The following is a 21,112-nucleotide window of genomic DNA, read 5'->3' as shown; positions in this document are numbered from 1 at the left end:
GGGGGGGGGGGCTGGAACAGATTAATTATATTCTAATTACTTTCAATGGTGAAAACTGATTTGTAAAACGAGCAAACCATCAAACGAGCTCTGTCATGGAACAAATTAAACTCGTACTGCGAGGTATCACTGTATATATGTACATATATATTAGAAACTCTGCCAGTTTATGTCAACAGTGCAAGCTATGTGCACTAAATATATCCCAGAAAGAAAGGCCAGCATACTGACAAACAAGATTCCCAGGGACAAAAAAATCCTTATGAGATGCAGGTCAAAGGTCTCAAAGCAGCTGAATGGGCAACTGAAGGATGGGGAAAAGTCTATCTTAATACGGACACTCCTAGAAATCGAAAACAAGATCAAACTCACTCAAAAAAGGAAAAGAGCAGAGTGAGAGAGAACAGAGCTGTGGAAATCATAAAAACAAATTCCAAATCTTTCTATAAATTTGCAAAAGAAACAGCCACAATACAATATAAAATAAGATCAAGGGAATGACTCACTGACCGTGGACCCAAGAAAGATAAGTGAGATACTCAGTGAACAATTTAAAAGTGTCTTCACTTCCCCCTTTGGACACATGCAGATAAAAAAACTCGATTGAATTCTTTAATATTGCAGCTCTAAAAAAAGGAGGTGCCAACCATTGATTACATCAACATTGAGGAGACAGATATAACAGTGGCCATAGATGAAATGAGCTAATGCTCAGCAACTGATCCTGATGGCTTCCCAGCTATTCTCCTGAAGTCATGTAAGCAGGTCATGTAAGTAGAAAGAAGGCATTACATGCCTTATCCACAAAGGTGGAAGCAGAGCAGAGGCTAAAAATTACAGGCCAATCTCTCTGACTTCACATATCAGTGAAGTCATGGAGCAAATCATCAGAAAGAAGTTGATAATGTTTATAAAAGAAAATACCCGCTGAACAACACACAGCATGACTTTTGTCCTGGCAGAAGCTGCCTCACACAACTCCTACAGCACTATGACTGGGTTTTGAAACAGCTGCTTGACCATTCAGATGTCAGCATAATATACCTTGACTTTGAAAAGGTAGATCACAGCATGATATATCATAAGCTATGAGACCTTGGCATTGCTGGTAAACTGGGAGACTGGCTGCATGAATTCCTTGAAGATAGAAGTCAGGCAGGTAGTCGCAGCCAATGGTGCCCTTTCTGAGGAAACTCAAATCCTAAATGGCGTCCCCCATGGGGCCATTGCTGTTCATAATAGCCCTCTTAGACATGCCCACTGTCACTAGCTATCCCAATGATACAAAATTATCACAAGCAATAAAAAATCAAGATGATGTCACAAGCTTACAAGCTGAATTCGATATACAAGTGGGCTGAAATAAACAACATGCAGTTTAATGCTGGAAAGTTTCAAGCACTGTACTATTAACTCATGAATGCACCACAGCCTGCATATACAGAACCCGAAGGCACTATAATCTCAGAGTCACAAGCATTGAAAGACTTGGGGATCAGTATGTGCAATGACATCATTTTATATGCACATTACCAAGACAGTAGCAAAGTGCAGACAACTGGTAAGATGGATACTGAGGTCTTTTAAGAGAAAAGACCAAGAAACTATGTTGACCCTGTGGAGAACCTTTGTTCTCAGCCACCTGGAATACTGCTCCCAGTTATGGTTACCACATAATGCCAAACTAACAGTGAAGCTTGAAGCAGTCCAACGCCACTACACTAAAAAGATTGAAACAGTGCAGTGGATGAGCTACAGGGACAGGCTGAGAAAACTACAACTTTACGCCCTGGAGCGAAGGCGTGAGAGATATGCAATAATTCTATGGAAAATTCCAGAGGGGCTAGTACCTAACTTTGGCATTGAGTGTTAAACAAATGCCAGAATTGACTGGTATTGTATTGTACCAAAGGTACCATCCACTCCATCTAAATTCAGGACCAGGTACTGCAATAGTAGACTATTGGGTTCAAAGGCCCACAGCTTTTCAATACCCTGCCACAAAAATTAAGAAATCTGCATAAGGTGGAAGTAGATGTCTTCAAAAAGGAACTAGACATCCTCCTCTCCCCAATACCAGATGAACCAACAGCCCGACATGAGGTGCAAATGAGGGCAGTGGAATCAAACTCCCTTATACACAAATGGGCCAACAGCTGGGACAAAGCACATCTAGGAGTGGTGATGTAAAACACCCCAGACTGAGGAAATAAAAAAGACCACGGTGGTGCTCTCACATGGCTGAAATAAGTAAAAGTTTTTTTTGCTTGTATATATACAAATATGCTTCTACATATACATATATAAATACATGCACACACATATATGCATACACACACGCACTTACATATGCTTGTCCCCCATTACCACTTGAAAGCTGGTGATGGTTTGCTTAAGCCCCAATAACTTACTGGTTCAGCAAAAGTAACCAATTGTACCAGGCTTATAAAAATAACTACTGGGGTTGATTTCATTTGACTAAACCCTTCAAGGCAGGCCCCAGCATGGTCATGGTTTAATGACTGAAACAAATAAAAGAAAAAAGATAAATCTGTAAAGTATTTGATGTTTAGAAAGACATCCAGTTACACAAACCATGTCAAAAATGGAATGTTTTGAGAAAGAGGGGACTCTTTCAATCTAGAAAGGGAATAACTTCAAATAAGAACTAATCTGGGTCATAACTTGTCCAACCCATGCTAGCATAGAAAACAAACATAAAAATGGTGGTACCAGTGGTAATAATGATGACAATATAACTTGCTGTCTGAAGATCTAGGAAAAAAAAGTTTTAATTTCTGTTTCAAATTATTTAAATTGTAGAAATCATCATCGTTTAATATCCTTTGTACATGCAGGCATGGGTTGGATGGTTTGACCAGGGCTGGTAAGCTGAGGGGCTTCACTAGACTCCAGTCTGAAACGGCATGGATTCTATGGCTGGATGACTTTCCTAATGCCAACTACTCTGAGAGTGTAATGGGTGCTTTTATGTACCACTGGCATGGGTACCAGTTACATGACATCAGTATCTGTCACAACTATAATTCCACTTGGCTTGATGGGTCTTCTATTCAAGCACAGCATATTGCCAAAGGTCTTGGTCATTTGTCATTGCCTCTGTGAGGTCCAATGCTCAAAAGGTGTTTTTTATGCGCCACAAATGTATACAAAGTATTTTAGCCTTTTATATATAAAAGTATTTAAGAAAATATGTTTCCTAAAGATTTGATATTTAAAAGATAGATACCTTTAAGCTCCTTAGAGATTTGAGTATCACATGGGAAAGAAGATCTTTTTTTATTGCTGAAAGCATCACAATCATTGCAATCTGTATTATCTTCAATCACAGATTTTTCCATTAATTGGCTGATATTACTAATTTTGGAGACTTTTTCTTGGACTGAAAGTCTTAATGTAGCAGAGTCGTAAACCACAACATTATCATTGTTATAGCTGTTCTCTTTGGTTGACACTTCTTTTAGGGACTCTACAGAATTCCTGTGAACTGTAGTTCTTTTTAAACTTGGTCGTGAAGGAACTGATGGCTTTGGTGCTACAGGCGGAGGTGGTTTAGATTTAATAGCTGGCTTTGTTGAAGTAAAACCTGTGAAATAAATTAATCAGAGTAAAAATTTGTAACTCTTTTAAAAAATTGGCAACAGAAATATTATAATTTTACATTAAAAAAAATGAAAGGAAAAGAATGTTAAAAGAGACAGTTCTGTTTGAATTCTTGGATTTTTTTACTTAGAGACATTCCCCCAATCTCCCAAAAGTGTGAGCTTCGTATATCAGGTCATCCCATAAGTTCTGTCTGAATTTTGAATAAAGAAAACAAGTGATCAAATGTGATATTTAATTGAAATTTAATCATCAGTGTACTTTCCCTGATTATCTATGACTTCCTTCCATCTATTTACAAGCTTTTTAATCCCATCAATGTAAAACTCTTTTGGTTTCAAAGCGAAGAACTCTGAAATGTCAGTTTCGACCGCCACCTGGCTTGCAAAAGTTATGTCCCCCAAATGATTCTGTAAACTACAAAACAAATGGTAGTCTGAAGGAGCACGGTTGGGAGAATAAGGTGGATGAGGAATTTTTTCCCAACCAAGCTCTTCGATCTTCTGTGATGTGATCTTTGCAGTGTGGATTCGTGCATTGTCCTGATGAAACATTACTCCTTTTCGATTCACTAAAGCAGGTCTTTTTTTCTTTAAAGCTTGGTTCAAACGCTCTAATTGCTGACAGTAGACTTGAGCATTGATCGTTGCATTAGGTGGTAACAATTCAAAGTGAATTACTCCTTTGCAATCCCACTAGATAGAGAGAAGAACCTTTTTCCCATGACGTTCCCTTCTTTGTTATGGTTGAGTTTTTTCACTTTTACCAAGCCACTGTTTAACATTTCAATAGAAGATCCATTTTTCGTCACCAGTCACAAGACTGGAGAGAAGAGCAGATGTCAACTCTGCATTTGCATCTGCTTTCGGAAAATTCATGAGGCATCCATTTTCCAAGTTGTATAGTTTGAACTAAGCTTTATTGCCAATTCTTCAACTGATAATGCATGATTTTCTTCAAGTAATGCCTCAAGGAGCTTATCATCAAACTCAACTGGACGTCCTGTTCAATTTTCATCTTCAAGGCTGAAATCTCCACTTCTGAATTTTGCAAACCATCTTCTGCAAGTTCTTTCATTCAAGCATTCTTTCCCATAAACTGAATGTATGTTTCAAGTCACTTCGGCTACAGAGTTTCTTTTTTTGTACTCATAAAGCAATATGTGCCTCAAATGCTCTTTGGATACTTCCATGTTAGAAAAGGTTTTAATCAAAGAAATTTTAATTCTATTATTCTGTAAAATAATATTTAATTAGTTTAAATGTACACAAATGCATAAACATAATTTTTAAAATTCCATTAGACATTCTAAAATACTATTAAATTTCATTCAATTTAAAAAAAGGTAAAATCGGACAGAACTTATGGGCTGACCTGATACATGAAAGAGATAGAGTGTATGTGTATGCATGTTACTGGATAAAGTTTATTGCAAGTATTTGAACTCAGTACCACAAATGATACAAAACAGTGAACTGGAACATGGTGCCAACTTCTAGCTATAAGAGTCCAGAATTTTGGACTCGGACATGACACTGCATTGGTGATGAAATACAACACTGACAACATTTTAATCACTTGAGTAGAGTTCAATCAACTTGCATATTTGCACTAAAAAATTCCAGATCAATGAATGAAATATTAAACTGTAAGTATCAAAGAAGTAAGAAGAAAATGTTGTATATTCTGTTTACATTCTAGTTATATTTCAAAATGGAATCAGTAAAGTTTCTATCATTTACAGAAAGAGATATTAGAATATTTAAACTGACTTGTTCGAGGAGCTGGCTTTGGTTTCATATTTGGTTCTTCTGAAGTAGCTGTTTTGGATCCTAGTGAATCTTGATGCAAATTTCCAGCTTTGTTATCAGCTTTATAAAGATTCTGGCCCAAAGTTTTCTCATTTAGGCAATCTTTTATGCAACTATTTTTATTTCTGATTTCAGTAACAACTGTATTCTTTGTATAAATAGGTGTAACTTCCTCGTGCAATGAAATTTCAGCTGAAGCAATAGTTTCTTTTAATCCAACAGCATCCTTCTCCAGAGATTTCTTTGAAGCTTCATTAATTGTGTTGGTCTCTGTTGGTTTTGGTAGAGATTTTATGTTGTTAAGTCCTGGTAAGGCTCTGCTATTTGGAGACTGCAAAGGGGATTTATTTTCTTTACAACTAGCATTTTCACAAGTAATCTGTGTGTCCATAACAATTTTCTGCTGTGGTGTTGCAAAAGGTTTTGAATTTAAATTTTTACATGATAAGTCACTGCGCAAACAAACATTTACATCAGGATTCTCAAGACCAGCTTTCTGAGAATTATCATGGTCAGTGCTTTTGGAAGTAGACAACTGGAATGAAAGAACAAAAATCACATAAAAAGGTGTAGCATACATGGAGAACAAAATAATTAAATCCACAAAATTTTTCATAATACTGGACTTTATTATGAGAGCAGTTGTACAAAACATTAAAAATACTGGGTGTGTGTGTGTGTTTGTGTATAAACATAACTACCTTTTGCATATATTAAGGGAAATAACTTAAATATGGAAAAGAACAGAGGGAGAGAGATGGGGAGGAAGCAACAAAGAGAGATAGGGGGAGATACAGGTAAAAGAAACAGGGTGAAAGTGAAGATAATGAAGAAGAAGAAAGAGTATCAAAACAGCAATGTTTTCATGTCAGTGCATCTGTAGTTATCTCATTCTCTAACTCTCTCTGTGTCCATCTCCCCCTGCATTTGTTTGAAATGTATCTAAGTATATAAAATAATTATTTCATTACGAGAACGCAAAAATGCCAAGATCTTCTGCATAAATTTAAGTCAGAATGTATGTGTGCATGTATATATATATATATATAGTTACAAATGAAAAAAATTATATTCAGATAATTTCTCATTTGTACGATGTGAATTAGAACACCGATCTTTGGTTTTGCAAGCAAAGGCAAAAAATAATTCTTTGTGGTCATGTGACTGTTTAAATCACAGGCGGTATGATTTTGGTGCACTTTTATGGTGTGAGTGAAATATAAAGACTACTATTGCCCATGTGGCGACTTCGTGCTGGAAGATGATGTGCGACTAGTGACATGATGAAAGTCGATGTGAGAAGCGGGATATTCATTGCTGCAGTGAGCTGATTATTTGCTATGGGCCTGGAAGGAATACATACAAGGAATCAGACAAGGGCGGAAGAGTTATCTCTAGCTACAATTGTGAAAGGAGGAAAATGACAATTTACATGAGCTCAAAGAAGAGCAGAAAACACACACATCTTAAAGTTCAGCTGGAAACATTTATGGGAAGAATGGAGAAGGTTCAACAGCAGTTGCAAGAGGATCATCAACAGTTTAAGGAGGAATTATGCGAAGTAAGTGGTGATGTTATATGGTGCAAGCAACAAATAGATGAGTTTGGCAAGAGAATGGAGTCTGTGGAAAAGCTTTGTGCTACCGAGTCTAAGGTTGCTGAGCGAGGAGTAGTTGTTGATACTGATCCACATCATGATGTTCTAGTGTTTAAACCCAGATCCCGTGAAGTGCAAGGTGACATTGGAATCCCCATTAGGAAGAAACCACAGGAATTCAATGGCAAAGTGTCTTGGGAGGTCTACCAAGTCCAGTTTGAATTGCTGGCTGACTAGAATGAGTGGGATGAGAGGCAAAGAGCAGTTCAGCTTGCCACTAGTTTGAAGGGTCCTGCACTAGAGGTGCTGAGCCAATTGTCAGTAAAGGACAGGAGTTGTTATTCAACCTTAGTAGAAGTACTGCAGAGAAAATATGGCAATATGTACCAGCATGAAATGCACAGGGCATGCTTTCATACCCATGTAAGAGCTAGAGGGGAGCCCCTACAACAGCTTGCCCAGTACCTGGAGAGCACAGTGCATAAAGCCTACCCTACACCAACCCTTGACCTCTTGGTTCTTCTCCTGAAAGAGCAGTTCATCAACACTCTGGACAGTGTGAATTTCAAAGTGCAAGTGAAGCAGTCACAGCCAACTACTATGCAAGAGGCACTGGCTAGAGCTCTGGAATTTGAGTTGTAAGTCAGGTCTAGCACTAGGAATTTCTAGGTGGGCTACAGTTCTGGATTCCATGCAAAAAGGGGGAAAATCTGTGAAGCAGGAAGGCTTAAGGATAGTTATGGGTCTTGTGAGAAGAAAGAAGTGATAATCAGTGTAAGTTGCTGGCACTATAGAAAACCAGGACACAAACAGCAAGATTGTTATAACCTGGAGAGAGTGAAAGCAGAACAATAGGGCAAAGTCTACTTTTAAGGAGGAGTGCTGGATATGTGGTGACAAAGGACATATGAACTACAACTGCCAAGCAAGAAGGAAGGAAAGGGTAATGGAAGATAAAAGAGAAAAGTCTGAAAACTAGGAGTGGCTGGTGTTAAGGGGCAACAGCCAGCCAAATATTCCAAAGAAGCCCAATCTCCGAGATGACGTAAAATGCCTGTGATTGAGTGTGTACAAATGGATGGAAGGATTAATAGCCAGAAGTGTTCCCTTGTGACTAATTCAGCCTTGGAGCAGACTTTTGTGAGACCCATGTTATAGCATGGAGACCTGCCAGTGTCATTACAGCAGTTGTGTGGTGTTATCAGACACTGTACTGAGCTGAGAGGGCTGGTTAATATCCTGACTGAAGTTGCAGGACAAGAGTATGTGCTTCTTATCTATGTGGTGGAGATGGAGGATCAGTGTATCTTGGGTCTAGACTACTTGGCGTCAATGGAGTGTCAGCTAAACTTGTGTCAAGGTGGTAAAGTGGACCACTGCTGGTTATGGACAACAGTGATACCACCAACAACTGCTCCAGTACAGTTCTATATTTAAGAGATGAGGAATTATATAAATTTGACAGATATTTGTCCTTATCTTGTTTGTTGTTAACACGTTTCAGCTGATATACCCTTCATCAGGTGTCTTGGGAAAATTTCGAACCTGGGTTTTCATTCTTATTTTTCGCTGTTGTTATTATTATTATTATTATTCAGGTCACTGCTTGGAATTGAACTTGGAATCTTGCGGTTAGTAGCCCACGCTCTTAACCACTATGCCATATGCCCATGGGCAATTATGGAGTGAATTTTAGGGCTTATAAATCTAATGTTTTCCTATCCTTCCTTAATACTGGTTCCCATATGCTACTCATATCTGCTCTTGGTCTGCTTAAGAGGTTGTTGTGTCCTAGCATATGTGCTGCTTCTTTTAGCTTTCATATTTTCCAGTGGTGTTCTCTATTATTTTAACTTCATCTCACAGGGGAAGGTGGTCTCCATTTTTCCATACATGATTAGCTATACCTGATTTATCAATATCTCCTCGTGTCACAGCTTTGCAATGTTCATGTACTCTTATTTTGAGGGAGTGGCATGTTTCGCTTTTGTATAACCTACCACAGCTGCATGGGATGGAGTACACGCAGTTCTTGGTCATATTCTCTTCTATTGGTGGTTTTACTCAAAGGAGATATTTGCGAAGTGTTGTATTGCTCTTAAGTACTGTCCTGATGTCATATGGGACACATGTCTTTTGTATCTTTTCAGAGAGGCCTTTCACATAGGATAGACAGACTGTGGACAGTTTATTGGTTTCATCTTCTTTTCTCATGATAGTTGGAGTGGATAGTATGTTTTTGGAGTAATAGATTGTTATTGAGCTTGATCATTTCTTTGTGGTGTGTATCACGAATGCTGCTTATATTCTTTGTTCGATGCTTTAGGCACTGAGCAATCCCTCTCTTTACACTGTATTCGAGCAAAGAATATATATTTATAACATATATTCTTTATTTGTGGATTACAAAGCAGCCAATAGTTTCATATGGAAGATATCTCTGTAACTGGTCAAGTGAGCCACTTGGAATGTTGGTACTTACCTTTATTTTGGATGAAAATATTTGAGATTACATGAGACTGTACAGGATTTCAAAATAAATACACAGATCAGTGAGTCAGATATTTTTGTTGCCACCAAACACTCCTCTCTTACTACCTCAATCCACTATAAGCTCACAGACTCCTACTCCTGCCTCAACTTCTCTAACCCTACCTACACCAAATTGTTCATCCCCTACTCTTAGTTCCTCCATCTTCATCAGCTCCGCAATCATGACAAGGACTTTGTGACAGTCCCAACTCAAGGCTTGCCACAATAGGGATACTCCATCACCATTATCCAAACAACCTTTGCTTGTACCCAGTCTGTCGACCACACTTCCATACTCTCTCTCTTTTTGCATCTGTATTTTCTCCCTGCACCTGCCCTACCTTTACTCACCTTCCTATGATCCTCCACCCTACCCCTCGAATGCATAATTTGATGTTCTTTCTGCCAACTTCTATCCAACCACTCCACCTCCCACCATCTTCTCTGACCCACCCTTTTCTTCTTTCAAACATGCCTGCAATGGCATAACTACAGATTTCTGCCCTACCCCGACTTTGATCATAACCTTAAGAAAGATATTTTTAAATGAAATTGTCTAAAAATGTGTCATATCATGTAGATTTCGAATATACAAAACCTGTGGGGGAAAAAGATTGTATGCAACAGATAAGTTGTCTTTGTAACATATTTCTGTGTACCAGACCTGTAGCTGTTATTTTTTAGCATAATGAGTTTTCTGGTGAGGGCTTCATTTGCTTTCATTGCCCGTTTGTTGCTTCAGTAGAAATCTACAGGTGCACAAACACACAAAACGGAGAAAATGAAACAAATATGGACAACTTCTTCCGAAACATCCCCGAGTAGAGAATGGACCTCAAAAATAATCCCCAAAATTCCTATGTTCTCAGAATCTACATAGTCCGAGGTATATTTATAGAGAATTTCATTAAAAAAATATCCATTTTCTTGAAAGTTAAGACAAATTGAAGTGGACGCCAGTGAATTTTCCGAAATTCCCCATATCACTCCCCGCTAAAACACTTTCCTGCAAAATTTGGAATCTACATGATATAACACATATTCGTAGAAAATTTCATTAAAAAATATCCATTTTTCTAAAAGTTATGATCATCCAAAGTCAGTGGTGCAGAAATCTGTAGTTATGCCTCTGCAACTTATGTGAACTACTTCTTTGTAACTTCCCAGCACTCAAACTGGCTTCCTCTTTGTTTTTGTCCACACCTCCACACCTAACCTCTTCTCTCTAGTAGTCTTTATACAGGATAAAACAGACAGCATTAGCTGACTGTTCTGCTGAACATCTTTGGGACATCAGACTTGGGAATGACACTTCAGTCTCACACCATTTCCACTTGACTGGTCATTTCTTGCTTCCTTGCAACATGTGTTTGTATTCAGACGAGACACATAGACGCCACCTGAACACTTGTCTGTCTGGAGCAAGAATTAATTTTGTCTTTCCACACTTCAGTCTCTTATGGCCTTAATTCACTGCCCACTTCATTTAAACACCCTTCCACACACATTTGTACACACATCTCTTTTCCTTTCTCCTGATACCACATTCTCTACCCCAATACACCTACTTTAGACTGTTTATTATCAAACACTGTGCACACCATTTTCATCCAAACAGAACATACATGCATAAACACACATTATCTCATACACACATCTGCTTCCATGCTCACACATACACATGCACACATCTTCATACACACACACATGCATGCACCCATACACATATTAGCTTCATATATGCACACATTTGCTAGATCACTGCTGTCTCCCATGCAACCCATACTGCAAGCCAACTATTTCCTCTTCCAGTTATTTCAGTATGGTTTGACTGTTTGACTCAGGCACATTTTTCTTCTCTCCATTTTCTCTTCTAATTTATCTTTTCTGTAGAAGAGTGTCGACTCAAAATGTTAAAAACTTCTTCCATTTTTCCTGAGCATCAACCTAACACACTGTTTGTTTTTCTTTCACTTCATCTTTATATTTGGACAATAACCCATAAGAATCTTAATTGCTATTTCCCTTGCTCTGGATATTTACAAGAAATTGTATTAGATTTAGACTAATTAATTCCTTATATATTTCAGGTGAGAACACTCATGCACCCCCACCCCACCCCCACTGTGTTAATTTGATGCTCGAGCATGTGCATATTACCATTTAAAACATTTCACAGGTTTTTGACACCAGACTTGGTTCATGGATTTGTAAGTTCATAAAAAATGTTATAATTTTATCTACATGTATTGTTCACAGAGCGCTGTAACTTCATTTATTCTCCTAGTGTTATTTAGGGTCCTATTTTTGAAAGAAGTTATATTTATAAATTTGTTGCATTTCAGTAGGGATCCAGTGACCAATTTTTGGACCCTGACTTGGTTTTCCACCGGTGGACATGCTCCTTGTTGACACATGTGATGAGTAATGCAGTATGATGAATTGTGTGGATGTCTTGTCATGGTTTGTTTTCCAGCTACTAATTTGAACAGGAAGTGCAACTCATGTAAACTTGTTGTTCTCTGCTAATTAGAGTTAGCGCACCTGTCTGTTGTCAAAACAGATGATCATCTGCATAGCCACAATGTCCTCCTGCCAATACAACAGTTTGTCATTGTCTGCCAGATTGAACTACATAGGAAATAAATGGATTTATGAAAGTTGACTCCCTTTTATCGTATCCCTGGCAAGGATGGATGAACAGGTATGCAGGTATTTTATAAATACCCCAAAAGACGACCAATAATTATGTAAGAGCACAGTTGTCACAGTTGGGGTATTTATAAAATACCTGCATACCATCTCCTGATGGTGATACCAAGTTTTTTAAAATCCTGGCAAGTGTCTTTCAAGGTGATACCACTCTGGACTATGCCACAAGGGAAGCCACTGTTAATGAACAAGATCTCAGTTTTACAGTGACACAAAGGAGAAGCAAGCAAAACCCACCAACTGTCATATGTGATACAGATGCTGCTGATGACATAGCTCTTTTATGAAACACCATTGATCAAATTCAAGAACTTCTTCATAAAATCAAGTTCTCTGTCAGGAAAAATGGTATATGCATAAATGTTACCAAGACAGTGTACATGCTACTAAACCAAGAAGATAGAAATCTTGTCCTACTGGATGGTGGAATACTAAACTGATTCGATGATTTTCTATATTTGGGCAGGTGAATGAGTACATCAAAAAAGAATATTGACTGCTGCAGTGAACAAAATGGAAAAGATATGGAAGTCAAATCTACCAAGAAAAATCAAGATATCATTCTCAAAACACTTGTTGAGTCAGTGCTGTTGTGTGGATCAGGTAGACAGATCCTGCCATAAGCACTGGAGAAGAAACTAGATGGTGCATACACTAGAATGCTTAGGGTTGTACAAAACAAACTAGAACCTATTAAAAATGAAAGTTTATATGGAAACTTGCCAACTGCAATTGCTCAAAGATCATTATGATTTGCAGGACATAGCTGGAGAAGTAGGCAAGAAGTTATACACAAGTTACTGTAGTGGGAATCAACTCATGGGAGGAGTAGCAGAGGGAGACCTGCTCAAACATTCATTGATCAACTCTCAGACAATACAAATCTTAGTGAGGAGCAGTTGCCAGGAGCAATGTAAAATCATGTATTGTGGACAGACTTTGTTGAGAATGTTTGACCATGGTTGCATTTTTATACATGTATTTTATAAGTTCATATTCATATATTTCTGTGAACTATGTGATGTCATGAATATGTACTATGCACATGTACCTGTGTAAGTTAGAAAATCTAGATGAGTTCATGTTTGTAATGCATAATGTGCATATAATTGATATAAAAAAGGTACCCCGGTTGGATAAGTAGCAAAGTGAGTAAAGGGTCATAGTTGAAATTTTGAAGAATGAATTATTGCTTGTGCATGCAAGGAGAGACAGTTTCTTCCCTAATACTTAAAATATTCACTGCTGATGTTATATTTAATTTTTCTGTGATACAGAGATTGCATTTGCTGCCCTGTCCACTATATTTATACAGGGGTTGTCTATGCTCCTTTCTTTAAGAGCCCATATCATATTAGATAAAGATGTTGTGTGCCCTTTGTTCTTATCTCTGAATGAAGCCAAGTGCTATGTATATCTCTCTTTGGAGGTGTTTTGCATAATTCCAACATAAATTTTTGTTGTTCCATGATGCTGGCTTTGTACATCAGTTCTTTTTCCAGACACATATTGTTTGGGGGAAGTTATTGGAAGATCTACAATGATGAGATTTTTGAAGGGTGTTCCTAATACTCTAATTCTTATTCTGACCGAAAATCATTGATCCTATGCTGGGGAGGCATCTATAGCTAACTTATCTTTTTAACCATAATTGACTGAGCTTCTTATCAACAAAAACTCTTTAACAACTTACAGTCAAATCTTTTTGAGATGAGTGCATATCTTGCTTTTTCTTCATTTCAGCCAACATATTTACATTTATTTTTCGCACAACAGGACTCCTTTTGAGTTTTTCACAAGTTTCATGAGGTGTTTCTGTGGTCTCTGTAAAGCAAAAGAAAAGTCATTAAAAAATTTTAATCAGATTTATCGATAGAAGGATTTCTACTTTATTAAATTAAAGTTTTAAAAAATAGTAAGTTTTGTGATCTATATGTTAATTATCTTTTGTGTTACACTAAGGAAACTCATTTAAAGTAAGAAACAGTTAGTAGCTATGGTAGTGGTGGCAGTATTGTTGTTGAGAGAGAGAGAGAGAGAAGTATACTACAAAGAGAGAGTAAAAGTTAGAGAAAATAGTTAGGGTGTGAGTGATAGCAAGAAAAAGAGGAAGGTGGAGATAGTAGAATCAGTGAAGAGATAGAGAAAGAAAACATGGTAGAAAAAAAAGAGAAACAGAATATCAAAGAAAAAGGAGAAAATAAAGAGATGATAGTAGTAAATGGTGGTGGTGCTGTTTATACTGAAACACTAGGGAGTAGGAATGAAAAGAGAAAGAGATAAAGCTAGCTTGGAATCAAAATGGGAGAGAAAGTAATGACAAATAGATAGATAGGAGAGAGAGAAGGTTCTAAGTAGTGAGAGATTGAGTAAGATTGGAGGTAAACATGCAAGAGAAAAAGTAAAAAATAGAAAATTGGGAAGATGAAAGTGATACAGAACAGGGGGGGGGGCATGTAAGAAGAGTATATGAATACATAGAAAAGTTTGTGACACTGTCTTTAGTTATCACATTCTTTCATCCCCTCTCTCCCTTTCTCTCTGCATTTGTTTCAATTATTTTCAAACTGTATCTTAGTACATAAGATAATGGCATGATTAGTTGAAAGTTTAGTTCACTACATGAATGTAATGCACTGCTAAGATTTTTGTTATATGTATCCTGTTTCTATGTAAATGTGCGTGTGTGTGTGTCATTAGACTCTCTCAATCATATGTTCTTGATCAGATGGCCAATGTCTTCCTATTAGTAAGATCAGACATTTTAGCTATGGCATTGTCACATTTTTACTTTATAACTTTCTCAGATTTGTGTTCATATTTTTGAAGTGCTTAAATTTTGTCATACATGATTTCCATTGGGGGTCTCCTGCTACTCAGGTTAACCCTGATTGAGCTATGATTAAAGTAATCCTAGCAGTCCTTTTTTTTTCTGATGTAGTGCATCTAGGATGGAAATATTTAATGTATTTTACCCTTTTCTAAAATAATACTTGATGAAAAATTGTCTGTTATTTGTAGGAGAAAAATATATAGTGTGTTCTTTGGCTAGGACTGCTCACATAGCAATAAATGCTCTGTAGGTACATCATATACTTATATACTTGCTCCATTTCCTTTGGAGAATGTTTTTATAGAGATGCTGGTTCTGCATTGCAATTATTAATAAATTTTTCTGTTATCATCCCAAACTGTTGCATTATACCAACTGAAAGCTGTTATCAAGAGAAACTGCCAGTAATTTAAAATTCTGTTAGCTTTTAGCTTATCTGCAAACATTTAGGATAAATCTTAATACTCATAAATATGTCAGTATATGCAATGTGAATTCAAGGCAGATGGCACTATACCACATTGAGAAACTTCAAAAAATATTTATTTGAATTGTGTGGTTAAGAGATGCTTAAAAGATAAACAACATTAACAAGAACAAACAGAGTAAGAGATAATAATATTCTACAACAAACCTGTAATTTCATGAAATCCTGTAGATACTTTTGGGTCATCTTTAATATCTTTTACTATGTCACCTTCAACCAACTTGTGTTTTGGATTGTCAGGTTTGTGTTTCTTCGAAAAGGGATTAGAAATTCTGATGAAAAGATAAAACAACACATATAATCACATAAATGTTGATTCTATTGCTGAAACTATGTTTTATTAAAGATAACATAGTATTAAAACAAAAGAAGAGTTGATAGAATTAAGAACAGAATTTTTTTTTTTAAATCCTTTTAATGTCTCATTTTTTCAGGGTCACATTAAGTACATGATTTGGTTTCAGTACAGTTAGCAATACTCCAATGACAATATGTCCCAGAGCAGCATGTTCTATAGTATGCAACATAAGAGCTCTCTTATCTTCAGACAATAAGCCTGTCCTTTTCCTTAATGACATGTCAACTTTGGAGAATTCTTGATTCTGGAAATTATTTCCATTTCTCCAGGCTCTTTTCGAGAAATTAATGTGTGTGACAGAAAAAGTGCTCTCAAACATAAAATTTTACTTTTCCAGCACATGTCATTAAAATATCTTTTCCATTGTGTGCAGGTGTATCAAGATGGAAGCGAAAAGAATCAAGATCTCTGATCACCTGTGCATGGGCAACAAATCCAACTTCACCAAGTGGCTGGTTGACTGTCCACAGAGTTGCGGAGAGGCCCGAGAATAGGAAAGATCTCAAAGATTGACCACAAAGTGACAGACCTCAAGTGGTCAACTGTTTGGCAGTGAGAAAGGCCTTCGAAAGTGATCCAAAGTTCAAAATGACTGCACTCTTGGTGGCCACAGTATCCAGGACTGTCAAAGATGAAGGCTGCAAGCACTTGAGGTGTGTAGAAAGGACTCTGCTCACCAACCATATATGAGAACAATGTCGAGAGTACTGTTGTTGTCTTCTCAACAACTTGAAGTGTCATGGCAATCGAATAGTCAGTTTTTCTGATAAAAAAAAAAGCCTTCACAGTCAATCTGGTCATCAATAAGTAGAACGACTGTATGGTCAGCTTTGGCCGGGACATCTCTGAGGTCCACTACATGACAATGACCAAGCATCCAATGATGCTCATTGTTGTGACTTCAAATGTCAAGAAGATGCCATCAGTGTTGTTTGTGGCTGGTTACAGGCTCACTGTAGCTAACTACAGGGACATTTTGGCCACGAAAGTCCTGCCCTGGGTAAGAAAGATCATGAAGAAGGTGGACTGTATTTTTCAACAGGATTGTGCCTAAGGCCATGCAAGAGTGGTTGGGGTTGAACATAAACTTCTGGTCAAAGGACTTTTGACTGCTGCAGTCAACTCACCTCAGCTCCCTAAACTACAGTGTGTGGATGCATGTCGAGGGCAAGGCCTGCAAGGTTCACTACAGTAATGTTGATCACATGTGGACCAGCATGAGGAAGGACTTTGTTTGCAACATGTGCATGGCCTTCAGATCTCCTGGAGTGTGTGCTCACTGCTGAGGGCAGCTCCATTGATTAATGCTAATATTTAAACACATACAGTAATATCTCACTTTATAAGGACCCATTTGAGACCCCAAGCTTATGAGCTTTATTTTTCAGCTCACTTTTGTATGGTGAGCTGAAATTTCAAGCACAAGGTTCAAATTTTGAATGAAGTGCAAATGTTTCTACTACCATAACAAATGCTTCTGCGTGTTACTGAGAAATTTATGGTGATAAAAAGATTTTTCAAAGCAAACAACTCTTGACTCTCCAGGAACAAATTAACTTGTATATCGAGGCATTACTATATTTATGTGTTATAACAATAAAAACATGTCTAACTGCATCAAAATCATCACTGCATCAAGCTGTTCCTGGAAAAAGGAGGCATATAACATCATCAAACGTAGTGTGAACACCCTGTGAAAATAATAATACTTTCTAATTTTGGTGCAATGCCAGGAATTTTGAGAGAATGGGGAAGTCAATTACATCAGCTTCAGTACTCTAATGGTATTTAAGGATGAAAGCCAGGTTGACCTTGGTGGAATTTTGAACTCAGAATGTAAAGATGGATGAAATACTGCTAAGCATTTTGCCTGGCATGCTAATGATACTGCTTCACAACTACTACTACTGCTGCTACTAATAATAATAAACATGGTAGCCATACCAGTCATAATAGCAGCTTCTACATAATAAAGTGGAAGATCAGTGAATTAAGAAACTGAGGTAGAAAAACCAGGAAACAATTAACAGCATACTGAAGTCATTATGCCAAAGCAGACATAAACATGATATATCTACTCCACTCAGAAGGAGGTTGCAGCCTGACACAAATAGAGAGCTGCTATAAAATAACAACAGTCGAACTAGAAAATACTGAGAAACAAAATGTGGACAACTACTATATATAATGAAGCAACACAAAAAACAGAAAACGTGTTTCTCTGTACACAGCAAGGTGATAAAATAAAAGCAAATAAACTACATTGAAATACTGACCTCAGACGACAACATGACAGAACTTATCAAAGAGACAAAAAAGAAAAAAACATAAAAGCAGAACTACAAATCATACTAGAGAAGAAATAGAGACAAAAATCACTCCATGGCCAATACTTTGCAAGGCTTGACAGATGTGTAAGTCAGCAATGGTTCAAAAGCTCTGGACTAAAAGCAGAAATGGAAGGACTGAGTCTTACTGCACAAGACCAATGTCAAACAACAAACAACTATAAAAGCAAAATAATGAAAACAGGCCCTAACACCAAATGCAGAATGTACTACCAACACAATGCAACAGTTGACCACATCATCTCTGGCTGTCCAAATGTGAATATATATATAGACATGACTGAGTAAGTAGTTATATCCACTGGACAACATGTCAACACTACAGTATAAAAACTAACAAGAAATGGTATAAACATGTGACAAACAAAGTACATGACAACAACCAGGCCACAATCACCTGAGATATACCATTTGAAACTGACAAAGAAACATCTGCTTTCTGATAGATATTGCAGTCTCTTCCAACCAAAATATTACCCCAAAAGAAGTGGAGAAATTGTTGATGTATAAAGATCTTGAAACTGAAATATACAAGATGAGGATCATGAAGGTAACAACAATACCAGTAATAATTTAAGTATTGGATATGATGAACAAAAACATAGAAGCCATACCTAGATCCACAACACTACACACTCTCCAAAAAATGTGCTGCTAGGATCAGCCAATATCTTACACAATAAAATAATCCACAAATATAAAACACACTCTATAAAGTAAATATTCAATAAAATAAACAACTTCCACAACATATACTCTACAGGTTAGATACACAATAGAAGAACACAAAGCACATTACACACACAACAAACAATACAAACACCAATACAAGAAGAGACAGCAATCAAATCTCATAACAGAACAAACTGATACAATACAGTATTGAGAAGAGTCTGTACTCCCCCAACATCAACAAAAACAAGAACACACATTACTGCAAACCGAAAGTGTAGCAGGTGATGCAATAACAATTCAAATGTCGAATAATAATGATGATGATTAGTAGTGGGGTTGACTACTCAACCAGAGGAAAATTCTAACTAGGTGCCACTTGCAGGGTTGCACCGTTTATCTTGATATGAGGTCACTGTGTCGCATGCATATGGCATGTGCTTGGTGTACCCTTTTCAGACAGATAATCATAATGGGCATATTGGGCTTCATATATTTGTACCCCAGTATCATTCTGATGGCATGTGTTGCTCTTCACACTCAGTAATATTAATAATAATAATTAGACAAAATGCCATCTGGATATCATGTGAACATTTTGTACAGCTTGAATAGGGAGTCCGTTGACCTTTGATAGAAAAATCTCAGGCTGGTCACCAAAGGAGCAACAAAATTGTGCCAGAAAGAAGTATCAAGGGAAAATGCTGTTGACAACTTCAGGCCAATAGCCTGTCTGCCCATCATGTGGAAGCTGATAACTGGAATACTGGCAGATGAAGTGTTCAAGTTCATGGACAAGATAACATCTTACTGGAAGAGCAAAAAGGGAAAAAACATGGATGCAGAGGAATCAGATCAACTATTGACAGTGTTGGAAGACTACAAAAAGTGCAAAACCAATTTAGGGATAGTATGAATAGACAATTGCAAAGCATACCGTTTGGTTTCTCGTTTGTACATTAAGGACTACTTCAGGAATTCAGAACTCCACATGATATTGTGAATCTACTGAGACAAAGTGTGAATGGATGGGTCACTGAACTCAAATTGGGGATCAGCGCTTAGGCTTTGTCAAAATCAAATGTGGAATCTTTCAAGGAGATAGCTTATCAGTATTGCTTTTTATACTGTATATGATACTGTTGACTTTGATTTTGAGAAACACAAAATTTGGGAATGAGTTTCAGTCATTAAACTACGGCTATACTAGGCACTGCTTTGAAGAATTTGAATGAATTGACTCCAGTACTTATTTTTTTAAAGCCTGGTACTTATTCTTTTGGTTACTCTTGCTCAACTACTAAGTTACGAGGGATAACACCAGTTGTCAAACAGTGGTAGGGGACAAACACAGATACATACACACAAACACACACACATATATAATCTTAGGTCCTAGTATAGTATAAAGGTAAGGTATATCCAAAGAAGCACTCAACTTGAAGACTGGGCTATCAACACTGTCAGGTTCAAGATTAATGCTGGAATTTATCAAGTGTAGAAAATCCTGCTTTAGACAATGCTTACACTTTAATGTGGGTTTCCCGAAGAGTAAATTATAATTAAAATAACAAGAAAACAGAGAAATTCTTTAACGCGTCTTAAATGATTTGTTACAATTGTTTTGTACCAACTCTGCTTGCAACGCCAGTTTAAGCAAAATTTCAAAGTGAAAATTTATGTAATGTCTAAAACTGCAAACATTACATAAATTTTCACTTCGAATTTTTGCATAAACTGGCATTGCAAGCAGAGTTGGCACAAAAACAAGTATATTGAATCATTAATGATGTGTTAAAATAATTTGTTTATCTTCTTTTTATTTGGATTATATATATACTCTTTACTCTTTTACTTGTTTCAGTCATTTGACTGTGGCTATGCTGGAGCACCGCCTTTAGTCGAACAAATCGACACCAGGACTTATTCTTTGTAAGCCTAGAACTTATTCTATCGGTCTCTTTTGCTGAACTGCTAAGTTACGGGAAAGTAAACACACCAGCATCGGTTGTCAAGCGATGTTGTGGGGACAAACACAGACACACAAACACACACACACATATATATATATATACATATATATATATATATATATATATATACATATATATATATATACATATATATACATACATATG

The 21,112-nt window shown here is 37.0% G+C and overlaps 1 protein-coding gene across 6 annotated transcripts in view; it reads right to left on the bottom strand.

Annotated features, from left to right (window-relative positions):
- The window catches only part of LOC106880055 (F-actin-uncapping protein LRRC16A), a 507,909-nt gene that overhangs the window by 20,693 nt on the left and 466,104 nt on the right, over positions 1-21,112 (bottom strand). For all 6 annotated transcript variants that reach the window (XM_052969341.1, XM_052969359.1, XM_052969344.1 and 3 more), the window contains 4 exons: positions 15,744-15,868; positions 13,970-14,100; positions 5,397-5,970; positions 3,251-3,607 (listed from right to left, as the gene is read on the bottom strand). In XM_052969341.1, the coding sequence (XP_052825301.1) occupies positions 3,251-3,607; positions 5,397-5,970; positions 13,970-14,100; positions 15,744-15,868 (1,187 nt within the window). The remainder of the gene's footprint in view (positions 1-3,250; positions 3,608-5,396; positions 5,971-13,969; positions 14,101-15,743; positions 15,869-21,112) is intronic.

The sequence above is a fragment of the Octopus bimaculoides genome, chromosome 1, assembly GCF_001194135.2.
Source record: "Octopus bimaculoides isolate UCB-OBI-ISO-001 chromosome 1, ASM119413v2, whole genome shotgun sequence".
Lineage (NCBI taxonomy): Eukaryota > Metazoa > Mollusca > Cephalopoda > Octopoda > Octopodidae > Octopus > Octopus bimaculoides.
The sequence above is the reverse complement of the archived record's forward strand: the minus strand, read 5'-3'. Positions and strand labels throughout refer to the sequence as shown.